Source organism: Patiria miniata, unplaced genomic scaffold (assembly GCF_015706575.1).
Source record: "Patiria miniata isolate m_02_andy unplaced genomic scaffold, ASM1570657v1 HiC_scaffold_11, whole genome shotgun sequence".
NCBI lineage: Eukaryota > Metazoa > Echinodermata > Asteroidea > Valvatida > Asterinidae > Patiria > Patiria miniata.
Window position 1 is genome coordinate 5,823,213 of NW_024037049.1, and position 20,426 is coordinate 5,843,638.

The following is a 20,426-nucleotide window of genomic DNA, read 5'->3' on the forward strand; positions in this document are numbered from 1 at the left end:
GTGAGTATGCTTCTAAAGCCAAAAAAACCTACAAACTAACCCTAAAGGCTAAATGTGAAAATCAACATTTGGCAAAGTGCGACACGTTTTTGTACATGTGGATGTGTGGCCTATGTTTACGGAGGTACAATGTAGTCCAGTAAATTGGCCACATTTATGGGGCTAGACCCCACATAGACCCGTGAACGTGGCTTGTACACTACGCCTAGTCCCATAATTTGACTGAAATACTGGACTACCTCCGTATATCAGTCACAGAGCCACGTACGGCCTGTGAGCGGAGCGTCCCGTTGCTAGGGGAGCCGAAAATTAATTTAAGATCGAAATTATTTTGTCAGCACTTTTATCAACCCAGCTATAATATGACTGCTAAATAGCACAAAATCATTGAATTCGGTACCTTCAGAGGTCTAGTTATCCAAAAATCATGATAATTCGTCAAAGAATGCAGACGGTTTTGAGCAAGCATGGCGTTGTTGATAATGTTTCCCGGACACCCTAATAATAGTCGAGAGGCCGAAGGGGTCAGGGAACCAAACAAGAGCTTTAATCATCTACTTAGCGTGCGTCAACTTTGGCAAAGCGCACCGCGGCTGATACCTGTCATTCCAAAATCTTTGAAGCCCTCTGCAGTGAAGCGCGCCCTCTTGTGTGCGCTCTTCATCCGCGGTTGCGTATTGCATCCGGGCACTTCACAGAGCGCCAATGATTTTGGAATGACAGGCAACAGCCGCGGTGCGCTTTGCCAAAGTTGACATCAGTAGATGATTAAAGCTCTTGTTTGGTTCCCTGACCCCTTTGGCCTCTTGGCTATTATAAGGGTGGCCGGTTAACATATCAGCGACGCCATGCTTGCTCAAAACCGTCTGCATTCTTTGACGAATTACCATGATTTTTGGATAACTAGACCTCTGAAGGTACCGAATTTAACGATTTTGTGCTATTTAGCAGTCGTACTATAGCTGGGTTGATTTTCTGCTTACAAAATAATTTCGATCTTTAATTAATTTTCGGCTCCCCTAGCAACGTGACGCTCCGCTCACAGGCCGTACGTGGCTCTGTGACTGATATACGGAGGTAGTCCAGTATTTCAGTCACATTTATGGGACTAAACTACGCCACGCTCTTGTACCATTTCGAACCAAGCGAAATCGTCCTTCCGTGACAAACTGAACATTGCTTTAGGGCCTACTGTGTGATAAGTACTCACATATCAAGCTTTCTTGAACATGTTGAAATCTGCTTTTACGCCAAATCTGGCATTTAAACGAAATTCGAGGTAAAATCTGGTCCGAATTTAACATTCGGACATGGTCTGGTGATTAGTAGGGTCTAAGCTAATCCTTATATGCCGAGCAACACAATTCTGTCATTGACCCAAAAACCCAACATTGCCCAACAAAACATCAGATTTCACCCTCAAAACGGCCTTCAAATTACTAGATACGCCACCTGAGGTACAAGTAGACATCGATAATTAAAGAGGTTGTGGAATGCTCGAAGACATTTCCGTCATTTTTCGGGTATATGTAGCCTAAGGTGTGATGAAATAAAAACGACTATTGTGTCTGTCATGTAATGAGTACAAAAGGTACTTTTGAGAGCTGCTTTTTCAGGTCCTGTTTCGACCCGAACGTGCAGTTTGTGTAAATGTCGTCGTTGGGGGGGCAGCAAACAAAACACAGTAAATCGTGACGTAATAAACAGGACTCCCGATGCAGCGTATAGTATAAACGAGTCCTGTTTATTACGTCACGATTTACTATGTTTTGTTTGCTGCCCCCAACGACGACTGTTACACAAATTGCACGTTCGGGTCGAAACAGGACCTGAAAAGCAGCTCTCAAAAGTACCTTTTGTACTCATTTCATGACAGACACAATAGTCGTTTTTATTACGATCCGGATGAAAAGTGAAATTTCCCGTTCAATTCCGAGAGCTCCCCTCGCGATTATGATAATGAGTAGACTGGATCACGTTTGTAAACACAAATGCATTTCGAACGATAAAAGGGAGTCGGGAACTAGCTTGAACTGGTTTCCGTCCATAAAATCCGCCTTAGTTCCTGACTGTTTTTGGTCAATGACAGAATTGTGTTGCTCGGCATATCAGGATTAGCTTGGACCCTACTAATCGCCAGACCATGTCCGAATGTTAAAAAGGCGATAAGTTGGGTCCAAGTTACTCGGACTAGGACTGCACATGAACCGGCAGACATCGATCTACGCAGCTGTCACTCAACAGACTTACAGTGTACCCCTAGAACTATGGGTATTACACGTAATACCCATAGGTAGGCATATCAACGCGAACATGCTGTATACTCCACAAATAATATGCAAGTGAGTTTTGGAGTGGCCGCTGTGCCCAGTACTTCTTGACATACTCACGTTCTGTCCGCTAAAAGTGTAAGGGTTGAATCGATCCGGATGGTGCCAAAAAAAATGATAAAAGCAGTCCCTTTCCGTACTTACGATTTGGACATGAGGAGTGCCCAGAGCGTCAGTGTGATACCAAATTATCCGCAGTGTTTATCACGTGGCCTCGTGAGTGGCCCGTTTGACGCCGCCCGCGATATGCACTATAAAGACGGTGTCTGTGGTCGGTTCCCAGACCAAAAGACTGTGACGTCACGCCAACAACGTTTTGCGAGCATGCACGTTAAAACTCAAGCTGTAGCTTCGGTATGAAAAGGGACTGTTTTCATCATTTTTTTGGCACCATCAGGATTAATTCAACCCTTACACTTTTAGCAGACAGAACAAGAGTATGTCAAGAAGTACTGGGCATAGTCTTGGAGTACAAATATATAGTGGCCGCTCCAAAACTCACTTCTATATTATTCGTGGAGTATACAGCACGTTCGCATTGATATGCCTACCTACATGTATGGGTATTACGTGTAATACCCATAGTTCTAGGGGTAGCAACAGTGAACGACATTTTTTCTAAACCCGATGATCGCTCGTCGGGTTTATGCTGATCAGAAGGTATTACGGGCGATTTCCACATGTTAAATTATTCATCGTCATCATAATTTACATACGTCAACAATAATGCATGCAAAATACTGGGGAAAACATCGCCTGAATTTAAGCAGAAATAGTCCATCTCAAAATAGGACTCAACTTCAGACTGATTTTTCACATATATATTAGGGGCTTTTGCCTTTTCAATCAAATCACAAAAATGGAAAGAGCGATATGTTAGTAAGTAAAAACAGTCAAAATAAGATTCAAATATGGCAGTGGATTTTAAGCCGGAGACGGCAAACCTTTAGTAAACGTTAGCTTGCCGGATATGCACTGAACATGCCCAGTTACTGGTTTTTTTTTTACTTAGACATTTTCCGGTGACAAATTTTAGTCTGGCTCCATGCCAATATTATCGTTGTAACTTCGTATTCACAAGATAGATATCAGACCATTTTACAATTTCGGCCTTTATTTCCCTTAAAAAAAAATCCTCCAGAGCCACAAATCTGAAAAAGAAAATGTAATACTCTGCAATAAAATGTTTGAGACATGTTTAAATAATAAAAGAAGAATATTCTTATTTTTTGGGATGGGGGAAAAACCTTAAATATTTCGCCAGCGAGGATCAAACCCGGATCTTCCCGCTCATGAGATCCGTTGCTTATCCACTAGGCCACAGGTGCTACACAACCGTTGGTGGTAATTTAATATATCTTACAATTCAGCCCTATCTTAGAGAGTACAGCGCCTTCTGTTGATAGGGATTGCCGCCTGCAATATATCCACTATCTTCAAAAATTGCCCCAAACTGGACCTGAAAGCAATAGTTTTGGCTCAGTGCAACGCGACAGAATTTGACTTCCATAATTGCAGCTACATGCAATAGTTACGGCGCGGCAGGACAGGTAGACTTGAAATAGAGTCAGTAATTTGCCCAGTTTTGTTCCACTGTCGCGCACCGCGCCAGCGTGGACCGCTACCGCATACCGCGCCGTATGGTATGATGTACGTACGGTATGATGTACGTGCATGCGGTATGGCTTTTGCCGGATAGGATAAAATGTTGCAACCTGACGCCACTTCAGCGGTTGTGTACAAAGTCTATGGAGAGTCAAGAACATTGTTCTAAGTATTTTTTAACAAAATTGGAAATGTTTCTCAGTCCCAGATTCATGTCTTATCATTTTTGCAATGACTGACCTTCATTGAGATGATATATGAAGGAAAAAGTGGCGTCAGGTTGCAACAGAAAGTGTGCACAGTGACGATCAAAACTGGCCACATTTAATCAAGTTAAATACCAGTCATAAGTTATTTTGGTTTAAAGTTGCTGGGGCGATATACGCTAGTACAACCCACTAAATACAAACTTGGAAAAAAAGTGTTTAGTGCCCCAGTTACAGGGTCTACGCCTGCAGGGCATTAGCATGATTATAGAAAATTCTGTAAACATGGCCATATACATAGCCATGTGTTGTTGCCATGTCTGGACTTTCGAAATCCCGGATGAAAGACATTCCATTTACAGTCCTGAAACTTAACGAGCACCTGCATGTGCCATACTTACATAAGAGGTTACCCAAGAACTTCTGGTGGCACAGGATCTGTCACGCCCAAGAAATCTTGAGGGAAAAATGGAGCCCGATACGAATGTGTAGAACTTTTGGTTTATTAAAATTTCTGCAAGGTCACGCATGGTCTCCTGAATCCATTGCCTGCAAAACGTTTTGCACGCAACAGATTCAGGGGGCCCTGCTACTGCTAAACCTCTGTCTAGCAGTAGCACCTTCCCACAGTTGCTCTGAATTTCAAAGGAAGATAAATTCCGATAAGTTCTAAATATCCCTGTTCATAACAGGGTTTAGGTTTGGTTTCATCCTCAGGCCTGCCTCAATTCAACATGCTTTGCTTTTCTTGGACAATACAGCTAAACAGTTTTGGAGAAAATAAGTAAAATTATAAATGAAAAAGATGGCATTACTGTGAGAAGCCTTAAATCATTACACACTGTATCTTGAATATGGTACATGAAGAGAGCAGTGACAGGTGAAGCGAGATGAAAGTATCACTCATTAAGGGCAAGAACTTTGGTGACGTATCCACTCATGAGGGCACCCTGTGCTGACAATTTCAAATAAGAAATCTTATGGAAAATGTGAAGTAACAATTCAACTTGAACACTGTTGTTGCTGACTGACCCTCAAGACATATTGACCCAGTCCCTCATATGAAGAGAAACTGTTAATTAGACAGAAAAACCTCATGTTTGTTCAAATTACAAACTTAATTAATGTCTTAATTTCTTTTGAAATGCAGGTTCCAGCTTTTGAGGGAAATGATGGTGTGTGCCTTTCAGAATCCAACGCTATTGCCAACTATGGTACGTTTATTACCTTTTTTCCCATATTGCAGCCATTTGTGTGATAAGAGATTGCTTGCAGGAATATGTTCCTATTTTTATAGAGAAGAAATTTACAATTGATGCTCCTTTAGGTGGCTCTAGTCTAGTTGATTTTGTTTGGCCATTCCAATTTATGTAAATATACATTAATTAAAGTTTAAATCAAATCACCGTCCATTGCTAGCTTGTTTTTCTTTCAAAGAAGGTTATATATCTGCCATTTTGTTTTATGTATTAAATATTCAAGAGATAATATGACGACTCTTTGCTGGATATTAGACGACTTTGAACCATACACAGATTAAATGCATAAAACAGTCACCATATTATGCCATGCGTATATACTTGTGACAAGTTTTATGACCAATTTTCTTTGCAAAACATGGCATGCTAAATGTTTGCCAGCCATCAGAGCCAACTGACATGCAAATGTACATGTACTTTTAACTGTTCACAGGACAAGCACATAAATGTATATTGGCTCAGAACCAGTTTTGAATCTCACCAAATTTGTTGTTTTTTTGTCTATTTGCAGTGGCTAACAGTCAGCTACGGGGAGAGGATGTCTTAAGCCAGTCCCAGGTTCAGATGTTTGTTAACTTTGCAGACAGTGAGATTCTTCCTGCAGCATGCAATTGGGTGTTTCCTACACTAGGGATCATGCAGTACAATAAAGCAGTAAGTACAGATCATGTCCACTTGACCCAAATACTTCAGATTAGCTACCTTTCTGAATCCAACAGAAGCACACACAAAAACAAAGGTCTAAGCCTGGAGAGTGCAAACAAATAAATCAGCTGTAACCATAGTACCAGTAGTTTGGATAATTCATTAGAATTGCCTACTGCTGACTCGTTCCCTTCTCTTTTCTTTGGCCAGAATTGGACAAATCATTTTGAATTAAATTGATATGGTCAGCATAAACTCAGTTTGATTGCCTGCCCCCACCCCCTCAAAAAAAATGTTAGCTTGTATCATTTAGAATGTGTGGAATTCTCCTGCAGTTCTTTACGCCTAACAGGCTAGGTATTGTGCTCAGAATCTTTCTCTATCATCAGAAATCCAGCTCCGTGCAGGAAACAAATGACACAGACTTTAGAAAATAGGCACAATCAAGCTCCGTGTCAAATAAATAGCGTCTAAGCCCTGCAGTAGGAATTCCCTCAAAATACTCCCAAACCAGGTTTTGCAGCATGTGTGATGGTTTGGCTTAAATACTACAGTTCCTCTTAGCTTAACTGTATCAGTGTGTCCTGATAATTGTACCTTTGAACTAACCTACAAATGACATTCGGTGGTGTGACCTTTACCCTATAGGTCATGGCATTTTTTTAAAATGTAGGGACATCAAGTCTAGGATTTTACGTGTCTGCATGGTTGATTGTCTATTACAGACCCCGTGTCCTAGAAACAGTATTACTTTTGCAAAAAGTGACTCTATTTGGTGGATATATTACTTCAATCAGCGACTCTAGCCAACGGATGTAACACCCTTCACTAGTGGTTGGTGTTTGTTATTTCTGATGTATCATTTGTGGTCTTCACATTACGAATGTTAAAATGGATTGAAACAGGCCACCCCAATAACACCATCACTGAATTCCCTATGGACAGCGTTATCTAGCTGTATCTTGGCAATTTGCAATGTGTCAGTGTCAGTCCTAGGGTGCTTGTTGATGTATGAACCCTAACCTTCCCAAATCCTCCAAAATCATCTTTGCAAAATGGAGGATTTTGCAGGATTGAGGCTATGTGGTAAATTGTGTGGCTGGAGGATGCACTGTGTCAAGGTCTTTGGCCGGACCTTGTGTTGTTTATGCTCAGCCTTGCATCAGTTTAGTCCTAGATTCAGGGGTTGCCCTTAACTTTTTTTTTGACTGGCCAGCCGAACCAGTTGGCTAGAATTTTGACTGGTCCGCCAGGTTTTTGACTGGTCCGCCAGCTTTTTGACTGGTCCGTCATAACTAGACTATAGTCAACACCCATGTCATCATGTCACCTGAGCAATAGAGGTCTATTTTCTTCCTCCATGATCTGAGGCCTCAAAAAAAAAATTAGTTCTGCTTCAGCCTTCAGATTACATGCCTTTTAAAAATAGGGTCGGTCTGTCGAATTTTTTTGTGTTTTTTGCCAATTTTTTTTTTATGCAGATTGAATGGGGGTATTGGCCTCAGTATGCGAAGTTTTAGCCCGTTTTGTTTTCATTGCACTACAAAAGCTATACACAAAATGATGGCCACAAAAAGTGAATAAAACCTACCTTAATTATTGTAAATATTGTTACATTCGATAATTCGTAAAAAATAATGGAAAATTCAGGTCTTTCGCACCATATGCACAACGCTAGTCAAGACGGGAAGCTGGCCAAAACTCTGAAGTGTGTGATGCACTGTGCTTGTGTGGCGCGGCCAACAGACCTTGTTTTTAAATTTCGGGAAACACGCTGCATTCTTATTCCTCCATGATTGTATCACGTCAAATACGAGAAGTGCGATCTCACAATGAACTCTTGAACACGGAAAATACATACACAGACAAGCTAGATCAATTCTGTGAATTAACTTGCAAAAATGTTCTCAGAGATGAAACTGGCATATGGCAAAAAAATCGGAAAATAGGCCGAACAAATTTCGTGTCCGAAATCTGGGCCGCCCTGCAGTTACACACATGTACATGCATGTACAATACACTTCATGCCCAATTTGCGGACACCAACTCCTGCTTTATTTTCGATTCAAACAAAATGTTACGATGGAAAAAAAATGGTAAGTGTTTTCATCGCATAAAATGCCTGAATTACTGATAGAGTACTGGAGTCATCAATAAAGAAGTTCACTTCTTACTTGAGAAAGTCGAGGGAAAAGTCCGAAAGACAAGGGCACCGTTTTAACATGGTGAATCATGTCCATGATTCAACCACACAACTCCACTACTCCACTTGCATTCGTAAGTGGGGAAAAATCAGGCATTATCGTCTTTCTCTTCCAACAAATGCCAGTGAAATGTTTCGCTAATGCTCTCTTCGCTATCCTCGAGATAATCATCATGATTTTTAAAGCATTGCATTTTGTACAATAAATCTGTAACCTACGAAAATCGCACAACATAATGATTTTATCCAATGGATCGTTCACAAGGCTACCCGTTCCCGACCGGCCATGTGCTAGCGGACGGTGCGGTGCTGTGTAGTGCGCGCGGTACGTACTAAGGATGTGAATCTACGTTTAATTTGATAAACGTTTAGCAAAATTTTCCCGTAGCGTTTAAACGTTTAGTCAAGACTTCAAAAAGACTGCCGCCTGCGTCCCAGTATAATGTGCCATAACTGCGGTCACATTTATATACACTTGTATACACTTTAACCACCTTTTTTTCCCATGTTCTTTTGAAGTCTGCAGGCTAAATAAATTAAGAAGAAAAGAATCGTCTGCATTCTGCAAGTGTTGCCGAATCAAATGAACATACACTCAAGAAATGTCAAGGCCTGAGGAAGATCGTTTATTTATATTTTTTAAGCCCCAATTTTCTTTAAAAAAAAACCCACACCTTTTATTTAACGGAATGCAAACTGCATCCAAATTCCAAAATATGAAAAACTTTGCCTGCACAAATTTCCCAAAAGCGGCAGCATTCTTGAGCTGCTAGTTATCTGCAGGCTGCCAGAAAAATATTCACATATGATTTCTTGCTACGCAACCGTCAGTCCCAGCCCAGGCATCACAGGGGAGCCTCCTAGCAACATTATTTCTAGGCAACCTGAAGTTGCGCTTGGTGGAAGGAACGTCATATTCATGAAAGCAGACGGACCCGTGATGAAAACAACCAATGGCGTATTTATTTGCCGGGAACCGGCTCATTTCATTGGCTGAGATACTATCATCGCTGTTTATCATCTAAGAATCTTCCAATTACTGGCGGCAAGTCATCAAAGGATTTAAAGTTCGATGGCCTACAGCTGAACCCAACTGCATATACTTTGTAACAACGAGAGCGGCATTGTATCAATTTGAACAATGCCGCTGTCAATCATTCTCTGGAAGGGCTTTTTCGGAGCTGGATTTTATTTGGGCATTTATTTTTCAAAGGCCCGGGGAAAAGTTTATATGAAAAGTGAGGGAAACTGAAATAAACATGGAATTTCACCCCTGTAAAGGCCTGTATCGTGTACATGTACATGAATAAATGATAAATAAATGTATTTTCTTTGTTTGTTGTTGGTTTTTATTCGGGGGGTTGATATTCCAAATAATTAATTGAATGCACGTCTTTTTTAAAACTGGATTGAAGAACAGTAAGGCCAGTATTGTTTGTCCAGATTTTATTCTAAACCAATTTGACAGGGGCCTTTTTTTGACGACTGCGTTACCATTACTTGCCGTTGGGGAAAATGTTAACTGACAAGAATTTTAAAAAAGTGCCCTTACCAATGGGTCTGTATTTTACGTTCTACATGCATCCTTTGGTCGTCAGGCAACCAAATTTAAATGTTAAAAAAAAATAATAAATATCCAACAATTTTATTTTTCGATGTAATTTTTTATATACAGGAAGGTTTTTCTGCCAATGATAGCAACATTTAATAATGTTCCTACAGAGGTAGATTTTTTTTCACGTATCACAATATATTTTCATGGGGGAGGGGTGCACTTTTGCGTAAAACGAGCAAATAATCTACGTTGATATCGCTCTTTAAAAAAACGCAATTTCCTTCCTATAATAGATCCCGTAATATGCCACCGCCCCTCAGCTCCCGCCCTAAGATCAAAAAAATAGTTTTTATTTTACCCCCGCCAACACCAAACACATTCTGGATCATCGTCATCGATTTCCTTGTTACGGAAGCGGCAGTACATTTTTTTAAGGGAGCGGCGGACCTTACAGCACTTGGGGGGGGGGGGGGATAATCCCAATGCATCAAAATACATCGTTTTAAATAACGCCTTCACTTGAGTAGCTTACGGGGGAGCAGGGTAAACTTTTTTTCCTCGCCGGTTTTAAAATCATTATGAAAGTGCTAGCCATTGGTTTGATTACTGCACACACCAAGTGATGATTTCAGCAAATACAAGCAAATTCAGAGAAAAATACAGAAAAAAAGACAGACTCAAAGACAGACTCGGAATTGTTTTAAAATTCGGTATTTTAATCAGAATAACCTTAAGAGAGGCGACATCCCCGCCCGGCATCGATCTCGGCCCAGCGGCGTATTGAAAAAATCAAACACAACCAATTGTATACACTGTGTATCAATTTCACACAAAACAGTTGCTGATCATGGAACAATGTATTAATAAAACTTCTTGGAACGTGATCAACTATAAAATGCGTTTCTAATTCTTTATTAGTTAAACAAAATAAACATCGTAGATTCTTTGTAAATAAAACTGGAGGGTAGATTGCGCAAAATACAAGGTCCCATTTTTGAAATTTGAGTTCCGTTTAAACGTTTGGGAAAATTTCTAAACGGATTTGATTTTTTTTTCGTTTACACGTGTACACGTGTAAACGTCACATCCTTAGTACGTACGCTGGTACCATTGCATATTCGCACGCACGTGCGACACAGTGATTTTTCCATGTCGCCTGTCAATGTTTAACCTTTTGTCCAGCCGGAGAAGGTTCCGATCAGTGTTATGCCCTGTGTTTCTACCTTTGAAACACTCCAATAACGACTGGTGAAAGAGATTAAAACTACGTTCGCGATGATTTTAACGTGCCATTTCCATCGACTTTTCTTTGAAATTATGATTGAAATAAAATGACATTTTGTGAAAAAAATCTTTACATAATCAAATTTTGTGGGATACACTGCAAAAAAAAAATTGGAAATTTCGTTGGAAAATTCAAAAAGTCGGATTTCCGATTAAAATCGGAAAAGTTTCATCTCTGCTGTTCTTTCTCCATCGGTGTTTTCTTGGCATTTTTACGATGTTGAATCCGACCAGTTGACAGAGCACGTGCCTGCGCAATGCATAGCCATGCTAGCGCTATCGATCGCATAGCCATGCACAGACTAGTTACCGAATTTTCATCATGTCTTCTAAATTGGCGCGGCGGGAACCAGTCATTGCCGCATTGAGCTGGATTTACGCACATGATTATAGCATGGAGGTAGAATTCACCGTGACATCGAATTGCGAAGTAGTAAAAGTAACGGAGGTTTCTTTTGAAAAAAATAGCGAATGTAAGTAAGAAAACAAATAAATACAACAAGAATTTTTTTGATACAGTTTTTTTTTTCGGCTGGCCAGCCGGACCACTTGGCAAGGTGTTTCAGTTGGTCCGCCGGCAATTCAACTGGCATTTGGCCAGCGGACCACTGCTAAGGTCGAACCCTGTAGATTATACTTGAAATCCTCCGCACTGCTCCAGGATGTCACTGGCTTTGCCTCAGCATATTGACAGTGGTTGCTGGAGGATTTTGCAGGGTTGAGGTTGCAAAAATGCCTGGGGAGTTAGGCCAAAAAAAAGAATAGTTCTGCTTCCGGTTACCCGACCGACCCTATTTTTAGGCTGCGACCCTAAAATTTTATCGGCAATTAAAAAAAAAAAAAAAAAAAGATTGAATAAATAAAAATAAAATTTTGTTGTCTTTTCTGTCTTCACAAAATACCTCTCAACAACCCTTTTGCATCAAAAAAATGCTTGTATTTATTTGTTTTCTTACTTACATTCGCTTTTTTTTTCAAAATAAACCTCCATTATTTTTACAAATTCGCTTCGCGATATAAACGATGTCCGTACGCGATGACTATATATATCACGTGGCGAGGACTGGTTCTGGCCGCGCCGCGCAGGGGCCAATTTAGAAGACATGATGAAAATGCGGTAACCAGTCCATAGCTATGCAACCGATAGCACGCTAGCATGCAGTGCAGGCCACTGTCAACTGGTCGGATTCGACATCGTGAAAAATGCCAAGAAAACACCGATGGAGAAAGAACATTTTTGCAAGTTAATTTACAGAATTGATCTAGCTTGTCTGTGTATGTATTTTCTGTGTTCAAGAGTTCATTTTGAGATTGCACTACTCGTATTTGGAGTGATACATGCCGCGTGTTTCCCGAAATGTTTGACCATGAAAACAGGTCTGTCGGCCCATGGCGGGCCGCTCGCCACACATGCTCGCATCACACACCTCGGAAATTTGGCCAGCTCCCCGCGTCTTGACTAGCGTTGTGCGTATGGTGCGAACGACCTGAATTTTCCATTATTTTTTGAAATTATCGAACGTAAATATATTGACAATAATTATATTTAGGTTTTATTCACTTTTTGTTGCCATTTCGTGTATAGCTTTCGTAGTGCAATGGAAATAGTTCAGGCTAAAACTTCGCATATAATTGAATACCCCATTCAATCTGCATAAAAAAATTGGCAAAAAAAAAAACATTTCCGACCGACCGACCCTATTTTTGAAAGGCATGTAATCGGAAGCAGAACTGTTTTTTTTTTGGCCTTAGGGTTAATGAAGTGTTGATAAATTAATGACTAGCTGGTATTAGTATGCAGGCATTGTCATCAAGCTGTCATTGCAAAGGTTTTCTGTGATATGAAATATCAAGAGAGAGTTTAGATGTAACTGATCTAATTGTATACAAAGCTTTATAATAAGTGAAGACAAAGGGATTTCAAATAAGCAAGGGTCTGCGTTATTTCCTTATTATAGTAAAGAGCAGATTTCAAGTTCTATCTCTCCTCCCATATCAAGCACCACCACTACACCACAGTTACAATTGCATTTGCAGGCTCCTGTTATTCTCTTCAATTTTCCAACCTTACAAACAAAAATAATTTATAAAAACTGGAGGTCTGTTTAAAGGGAATGTACAACATTTGCTTTTGCTGCAATTTTCAGAAATTAATGGATTTGGAGGATTAGTATGTTATATAAAATATTGTTAAACTGACTTGTTTCATGTTTTGGGCTTGTAGATGCTGGAAAAAGCAAGAAAACTTATCATGTTCTTGTAGTCTGGTTCCCTGACCCCACTTAAGATGAAACGAAGCAATTAATATACTTTGGGGAATTGTAAGGTCAGAGAATCAGTCTAGCAGGCTTGTACCCCTTCACAGGGGTGTGATCAATTGCAAAGAAAAGTCAGAATAACTAAATATGAATGATTAAGAACAGTTTTTGAAAAAAGCCAGTTTTCTCCACGGCTGACCAGCGTTGGAAAAATACAGTGTTTTTTTTAAATGTCAGCACACCAGGAGCCACGATTTTAAAGGATGCTTTAAACTGTCAGTCCCTATCAATTCAGTAAGGTATTTCGTGATAATTGGATCTTTTGTTTTTTATGTTTGCAAATGTTGTATTTTCCCTTTAAGAGACACTAATGTGTTTTGTTGGCATGTTTGTCCAGAGTTTTCACCTTCGATTTAATGTTTCCACTTCCTTAACACTGTCGCTAAGAAAACCATTTTTTTTTCCTTATTCCAGAACACTGAACGAGCCAAGGAAGATGTCAAGAAGGCGCTGGGATTCCTTAATGACACCCTCAAGACAAAGACCTTCCTGGTAGGAGAGAGAGTAACTCTAGCTGACATTAGTGTTGCCTGCAGCCTTCTGCTTCTCTACAAGAATGTGAGTGAAATATAACACAAACACAAAATGAGTTCACTTGGTTTTCTTGGATTTAAATTAAAAAAAAAACCTACAAGGTCATGAATCCTGAAGCCTTGATCCTTGTCAAGGAATGGCTGATATTTAGCATCGATCAAGCACTGAATGTGGACATTTCCATTTTGCAAAGTGCCCATCCCAAATCATAATCTACCAGGCTAGATCACGAAAGGACGGCCTAGTAGATCAAATACTGGATCAATTTTCAAAGTTTCAAACATTTTCAATATTCAGAAATCTATTAAGTCATGTACATGTAGTCTGCGTTGTTGTTAGCTGAAACTATGAGTAAAGGTAAACAAAAGTTGATTGTGATTAGTGCTGCAACTGATCCTCAAAGTTCGGTTCGGTTGTGGTTCAATTTTTTTTCTCCGAACTTCAGGGTTCAGTTCGGCTCCGGAAGTGCTAACATAATATACATGTCCATACAATGTATTAGGTTACAATGAAAAGCATACATAGGCCGTTCCCCTGTTCGGACAAACACGTGTGTACCGAGCACATCTGACAGAAATAGGCACCGCAATTTCCACATGCTATTCAACACAAGTTGAAGGATGAATCTTATTTTTGTTGTGTAAGCAAAAGTCTGTTATAATTTGACTTGATGACGTTGAGAAATGAACATCTCAAATTGCTACCGTGTTACCTATCGCAGCCCTATCCGGCCCGGCAACTATGATAAAATTGGCGATCGACGTAGGGCCGGACTTCTGACTTAAGGAAACAAATTCCACTTAAAAATTAATAGACAGACCTAACTAGTTGGTTCTCAATAAACAGGTATGTCATAGATAGAGGGCAGGGTTTCGACTTTTTAAGGGAAATTTGGGGGTAAAATGACGATGACAGCGCGGCAACACAACACGCAACCCGAAAATAAAGATGGTGATCACCACGCGATGTACCATAAGCACGCACGGCGCGCTGAATCGCAAGGTACAAACAGCGCAGGAAAATTGTGATTTCTACCTCAAGTAACTGTTAAAAGTTGCAACACGGGTGTCATGAGAATTGAGAAGTCAGCTTTTGATTATAAAGGTGATTTTTTTTAGCAATAAAAAACATTTTTGACTCTAATTTGATCAAAACAAAACAGGGGCCCTACGCTACACGATCGCCATAAAATTTTCCCACACGTGCTGCCGGGTTTTTTCGACGAGTTCCGTCCCATCCGAGCAAGCCCTGATGAGCACTAAAAACTTGTCTCGTGGCAATAATTGCTGAATAGTTTTGTTCTAAGAACAAACAGGTCCTTTTACTGTGCCAAACTTTAATATGAAATCATAATTATTTTTGAGCAACAAGCTGACAAGTAGCTACCGTAAAAAATTATAACTTTTCGATTCGGAACTGACATGAATATTCATATTGTGGACGGATCCATTAATTTTGTAAAGGGGTGTGTCACCCTCTTTTGGGAGATTATATTGTTTTTCGTATTCATTCTTAACGAAAAATTACATTGCGAAAAGTACACACTTATTCTGAACATGAGAAAGGTTTCAGACTCCATGAAAATTTTTTTTTTTAATTCTGATACGGTGAAAAAAACTGAAAATGCTGGTGAATTTCGCCGAGGAAAGCACACCCTTCACCACAATTGGTTTGGTCCAACCGTACTACGTCACGCTGGAACATGACGCAGCAGGGCGTGAGATACTGACCACGCTGGATGAATGCAAAGAGCACGCTTTTCATTGAGAAAATCGCAAGACGCGTACAATTTTTTCAAAGCGTGATGGCCCGATATCCTATTGTATGCCTTGCTAGAACACTGCAAATAATGAAGATGAATGCAGTGACTTGTCAACACAGTAAATTCAATCATCCGTGCACTTTAATTTTGCCCTTTCATTGCAAGCATTAGCATTCCTAGCGCTGTCAACAAATACTTGCCGAACTTTCCGAACCGACATTTGGGTTTGGTTCGGTTCGGGTTCGGTTCGGAAGGCCAAGTTCGGCTATTTTTAGTTCGATTCGGCGGTTCAGCTGCAGCACTAATTGTGATACTATTAAGTAGAAATTTAGCTTGAATACAAACAAATTGAGAATTCATTCATAATCCTTCAGTGATACATGTAGGTCGATACGTGTAGTGCATGTCAAGAGAAGAAATGATAGAATGACAGTCTGATGTGTAATTGAAAAGGATACCACTAAATACAAGCACAAATTTCAAACCTTTGGAATTTGAATGTTTTGCTCAAACATTTTGTTGAAGTATCCTCCCTACAAATGACATTCGGTGGTGTGACCTTTACCCTATAGGTCATGGCATTTTTTTTTTAATGTAGGGACATCAAATCTAGGATTTTACGTGTCTGCATGGTTGATTGTCTATGACAGACCCCGTGTCCTAGAAACAATAAATCATGTTTACTGTAGGGTCAGGAGAGGATACCATAAAGTTTTGCTAACATTTTTGTCGAAAATTCCCCTTTTTTCCCTCATGCATTAAAATCTAACATCTTGCTTCGGACGGATCATGTATTAGATTATTAAAACATTCATTCATGTAGGATATCTTGTCCTATGTACAAAATGGTTTAGAATATGTGCATAGGGTCACTGAAGTATTGTGCTTGGTTTTTGGTAGTTGAGTGGTCGGGCACAACCACTGTCTGGAATTGTTCTCATCAATCTTCTTTCTTTCCATCTTTTTATTCCGGACAATACTTCTCCGCGGGTTTTCTCCTAGACGGTTTGAACTTGAACTTGTAACTTTCAATATATATCGACCCTCATCCCAAGTGGTGCATATTACTCTGACATCATGATGATGTTATTGGGTGTCAAATTACAAGCGATTTTAGAGGAAAATGTGGCCAATTACTTCCACCTATAACTCTTAAACAAAATAATCAATTATGTTCCAACTTTGATTTAAGGCCAAATTTTGACAAAATAGTTTGCGCTATATCTTTTGAACTAAAAAGAGTATCGTGTTCGTTTTTTCGTGAGGTTGTAGATTATGCCATGCCAAACATTCCTTGTTCCCGGACACAAAACCGCTCGACCTTCACTTCTGGTGTTACCGGAAGTGCAATTAAAACCGAACATATCTTAAAAGCGGAAGCATTTTATTACACACATATAATTATGAAAGTGTTAAGTCAGGAATACCAGACACAAAAATCTCTAATGCTGTGACGTCATTAAACCGTAAGTTAGGTGTTATTAATAGGTCATCAAAGCGGAAGTTAGGTGTAATACATACAATTATATTTCCCATATTTTCATACGTAATTTTAACTTCACAATGAAAATTTATCCTCTCCGAACTTTATTAGTATTCACGACGCACAGGCGCGCGCGGTTGCTATAATTCGTCGCATCAGTGCGCGACGACGCGTATAGCTGCAATTCAAAACAATTCAAAACATGATTAAGCAACTTTTGATTTGAAATTGAGATCTTAGAATACTGTTTTTCTCGGAATATACAGCTGAAGCTGAGCTGAAACTTCATCAGGTTAGTTGTTCAGTATCCTTCATTAGATTTTGAACACTTTTGTTGCTTCAAACGAACAAAATGCACAAATTACAAATGATGCAATATATATTTAACCCTAACGTACCTAAATCCATCAAAATCCACCCCCCCCCCCCTGTTTCGGGGGATTTCTGCGGATTCAGGATACCTCCATATTGAACAAACTGGGGGATTTTGATGGACTCAGGATTCGAAGCCTAGCGGAACTGGCGGATTTTGATGGATTCAGGATACCTCCATTTTGAGCTATTGGGGGACTTTGATGGATTCAGGATCTCAACAGTTTAACTCTTTTGCAATGTTTGTGGTCAAGTAAATACTGCTGGCACTAGCCCTGCCAAGTCTGTCACATACTGTACAAACATGTACACACATGTACTGGGTGGACTTGCATGGAGGGTCACGTGCTGGAGGAAAGATACAAATAATGCGCAAAAACGTGAAAAACGCAACGCCGTCTAGTTCCTGTGTCGGTACCTGAGATGCACGTGTTGCGCTGGTCAGGTGTGCAGACGAGTGCAGCATGGTACACTGGTACCCTTCGCGTGCTAACAGAATCAATGCCATGGTGAAGGATCGGAACCAGTGACTACTGCAAGTACTCACAGGTTCGTTTTCCGTGCATAATCGGCCGAAGTTGGATCGTAAAAATACCAAACAACCATCGATCGAAAGAGGATTTCTGCAAATTAATTCACAGAACGTGATCTTCATTTTCTGTGTATGTATTTTCCATTGAAATGACGAGATTGCAAAACTCCAATCTGTGGAGAAACATCGTAGCGTGTTTCTGCAGTCCTGCAGAATTTTCGGCCGCGTGGGATGAGCAATGCACACTGATACTGCGCCGGGCCGGCCGTGTGTACGGTGCGATGTGTGACCGGCCAGACTGAATGTTTGCGGCGCTAGCAGCCGTGATGTACGTTAAACATAATTGTGGAATGACCCACCTCAAATATATTTTTAAGTAGGTGAGGCAAGATTTAATCACTTTTGATGGCTAGTCTTGATAATTTTTGTGGCGCAAATGAGAATAATCCAGGCACAAAATACATGAAATAAACAATTTCTTGCTTTATTACAAATATAGAAATGGTGAAATAAGTTTTTTCCAACAGTACTACCGACGCTATTTTGAAAGGCATGTTATCGGAAGCAGAAGTGATTTAAGTTTACAATTTTGATTTTTTTTAACAAAAATATTACAAGATCTCCTCTGAAATGCACTAAAATGCTCCAGAAAGCTTCTAAAGTTCAAAATTGTTCGGGGCCCTTAAGCGGTCCCCGAACCCACGCCGTGGCTTCGCAGGTGGTTGTATCACAACAAAAATTCCCCCACTGGTTTGAAAAAATCCTGGGGAGAACAGCATGGTTCTCAACTTTGAGTACAGAAAAAAACTTTATTAGAACAAGAGTACATGTTAACAAATAAAGGAAAATTCTTCATAAAATTAAAACAAATTCTGAAGCAGAAATTCAGAGGAAAGTGCCCAGTAATTGCCTCAGATTGCACCACAGAGCATCTAAAATCAAAAAATATTTTCTTATAAATTCTTTGGAAGATTTACGCAATCACTGGCATACTGATTTATTACATATCCAGTTATAAATTAGTCACGTATATATCTTAACCCTAACCCCTTGAGCACTTTTACTAGACAGTATCCTGAATCTGCCAAAATTCACCAATTTTGTCATGCAAAATTTTTTTGGTGTCTTGAGTCCATCAATATCCACCAGTGAGTCCATCAGAATCCACCAGTGAGTCCATTAGAATCCACCAGTGAGTCCATTAGAATCCACCAGTGTAGTGCATACCTTGTACAAACCAAACATATAGCCAAGGAGTTAAACTGTTGAGATCCTGAATCCATCAAAGTCCCCAAACTGCTCAATATTGAGGTATCCTGAATCCATCAAAATCCTGCAGTACCGCTAGGCTTACTGACCAGAATCCATCAAAATCCCCCAACTTTTTCAATATGGAGGTATCCTGAATCCGCTGAAATCCTCCAAATCAAGGGTGTGGGTTTTGTCAGATTCAGGTACGTTAGGGTTAGAGAGCTATTGGTGTTAGTCAGTAAGTATGCTCACAGCTCTCTAGACCCATTAGTAATAATATGCCACTGATTTGTGTGCAGTTACTGTCCATGCGAATGCTGGTATTGCATACGTGTTTGCTTTCCAACCAACAGGTGCTAGAACCCCAGTTCCGTGCTCCATTTACAAACGTGAACAGGTGGTTTACTACACTCGTCAATCAACCTCAGGCCAAAGCAGTCTTGGGAGAAGTCCAACTTTGTGTAAAGATGGCTCAGTTTGATGGTGAGTTGATACAGAAAGTGGCATTGGAGGATTCCCAGAAATTCTAAGAATTGGGTTTATTGAACATTTGAAAACTAGAGCTATGTATATTAAACACTCTGAATTTAACACTCGCGGATTCAGAATGCCTCCTGGCTGGCAAGTAGCTCTACACCATCACATTCACAGCAGTCAAATTAAATCAATCAACCGTTTTCAGGTAAGAATTCCCTTGTTAATTTGGTATAGCAATGCTTTGACTGGAGGTGATTGATATGCCAGCTATACGTACCAGTTAACCTCTTTTGTCTGTTGATGGAATTGGACTAGTCACAATGTTATCTGACCGTTTTTTAGTAGCCTGTATGCAAATGCATGGCAAGGGAAGTGAAAGCAATTTTTGACTGTCTGTGAATGATAAAAAAAAAAGGAGGGAACATAAGGCTATCCAGTTTTCTTCTTACAATTTTTAAGTAATAATGTAATACATTTTGAAAGTTAATAATGTAATGCTCTTTTGATTAGAATGCAAAAGGTGCATTATACATTTTTAAATTATTGGGTAATGGGGCTGAACCCCCATCGCCCTTTGGTTTTGTCTTCGTTCGTCTTTCGTGTTCGTGTT

General features: G+C 40.0%; 1 protein-coding gene across 1 annotated transcript in view; it reads left to right on the forward strand.

Moving 5' to 3' along the window:
* The window catches only part of LOC119743050 (elongation factor 1-gamma-like), a 32,538-nt gene that overhangs the window by 797 nt on the left and 11,315 nt on the right, over window positions 1-20,426 (forward strand). Inside the window, exons 3-6 of the mRNA XM_038219385.1 lie at window positions 5,292-5,355; window positions 5,912-6,054; window positions 13,820-13,963; window positions 19,693-19,822. Of these exons, the coding sequence (XP_038075313.1) occupies window positions 5,292-5,355; window positions 5,912-6,054; window positions 13,820-13,963; window positions 19,693-19,822 (481 nt within the window). The remainder of the gene's footprint in view (window positions 1-5,291; window positions 5,356-5,911; window positions 6,055-13,819; window positions 13,964-19,692; window positions 19,823-20,426) is intronic.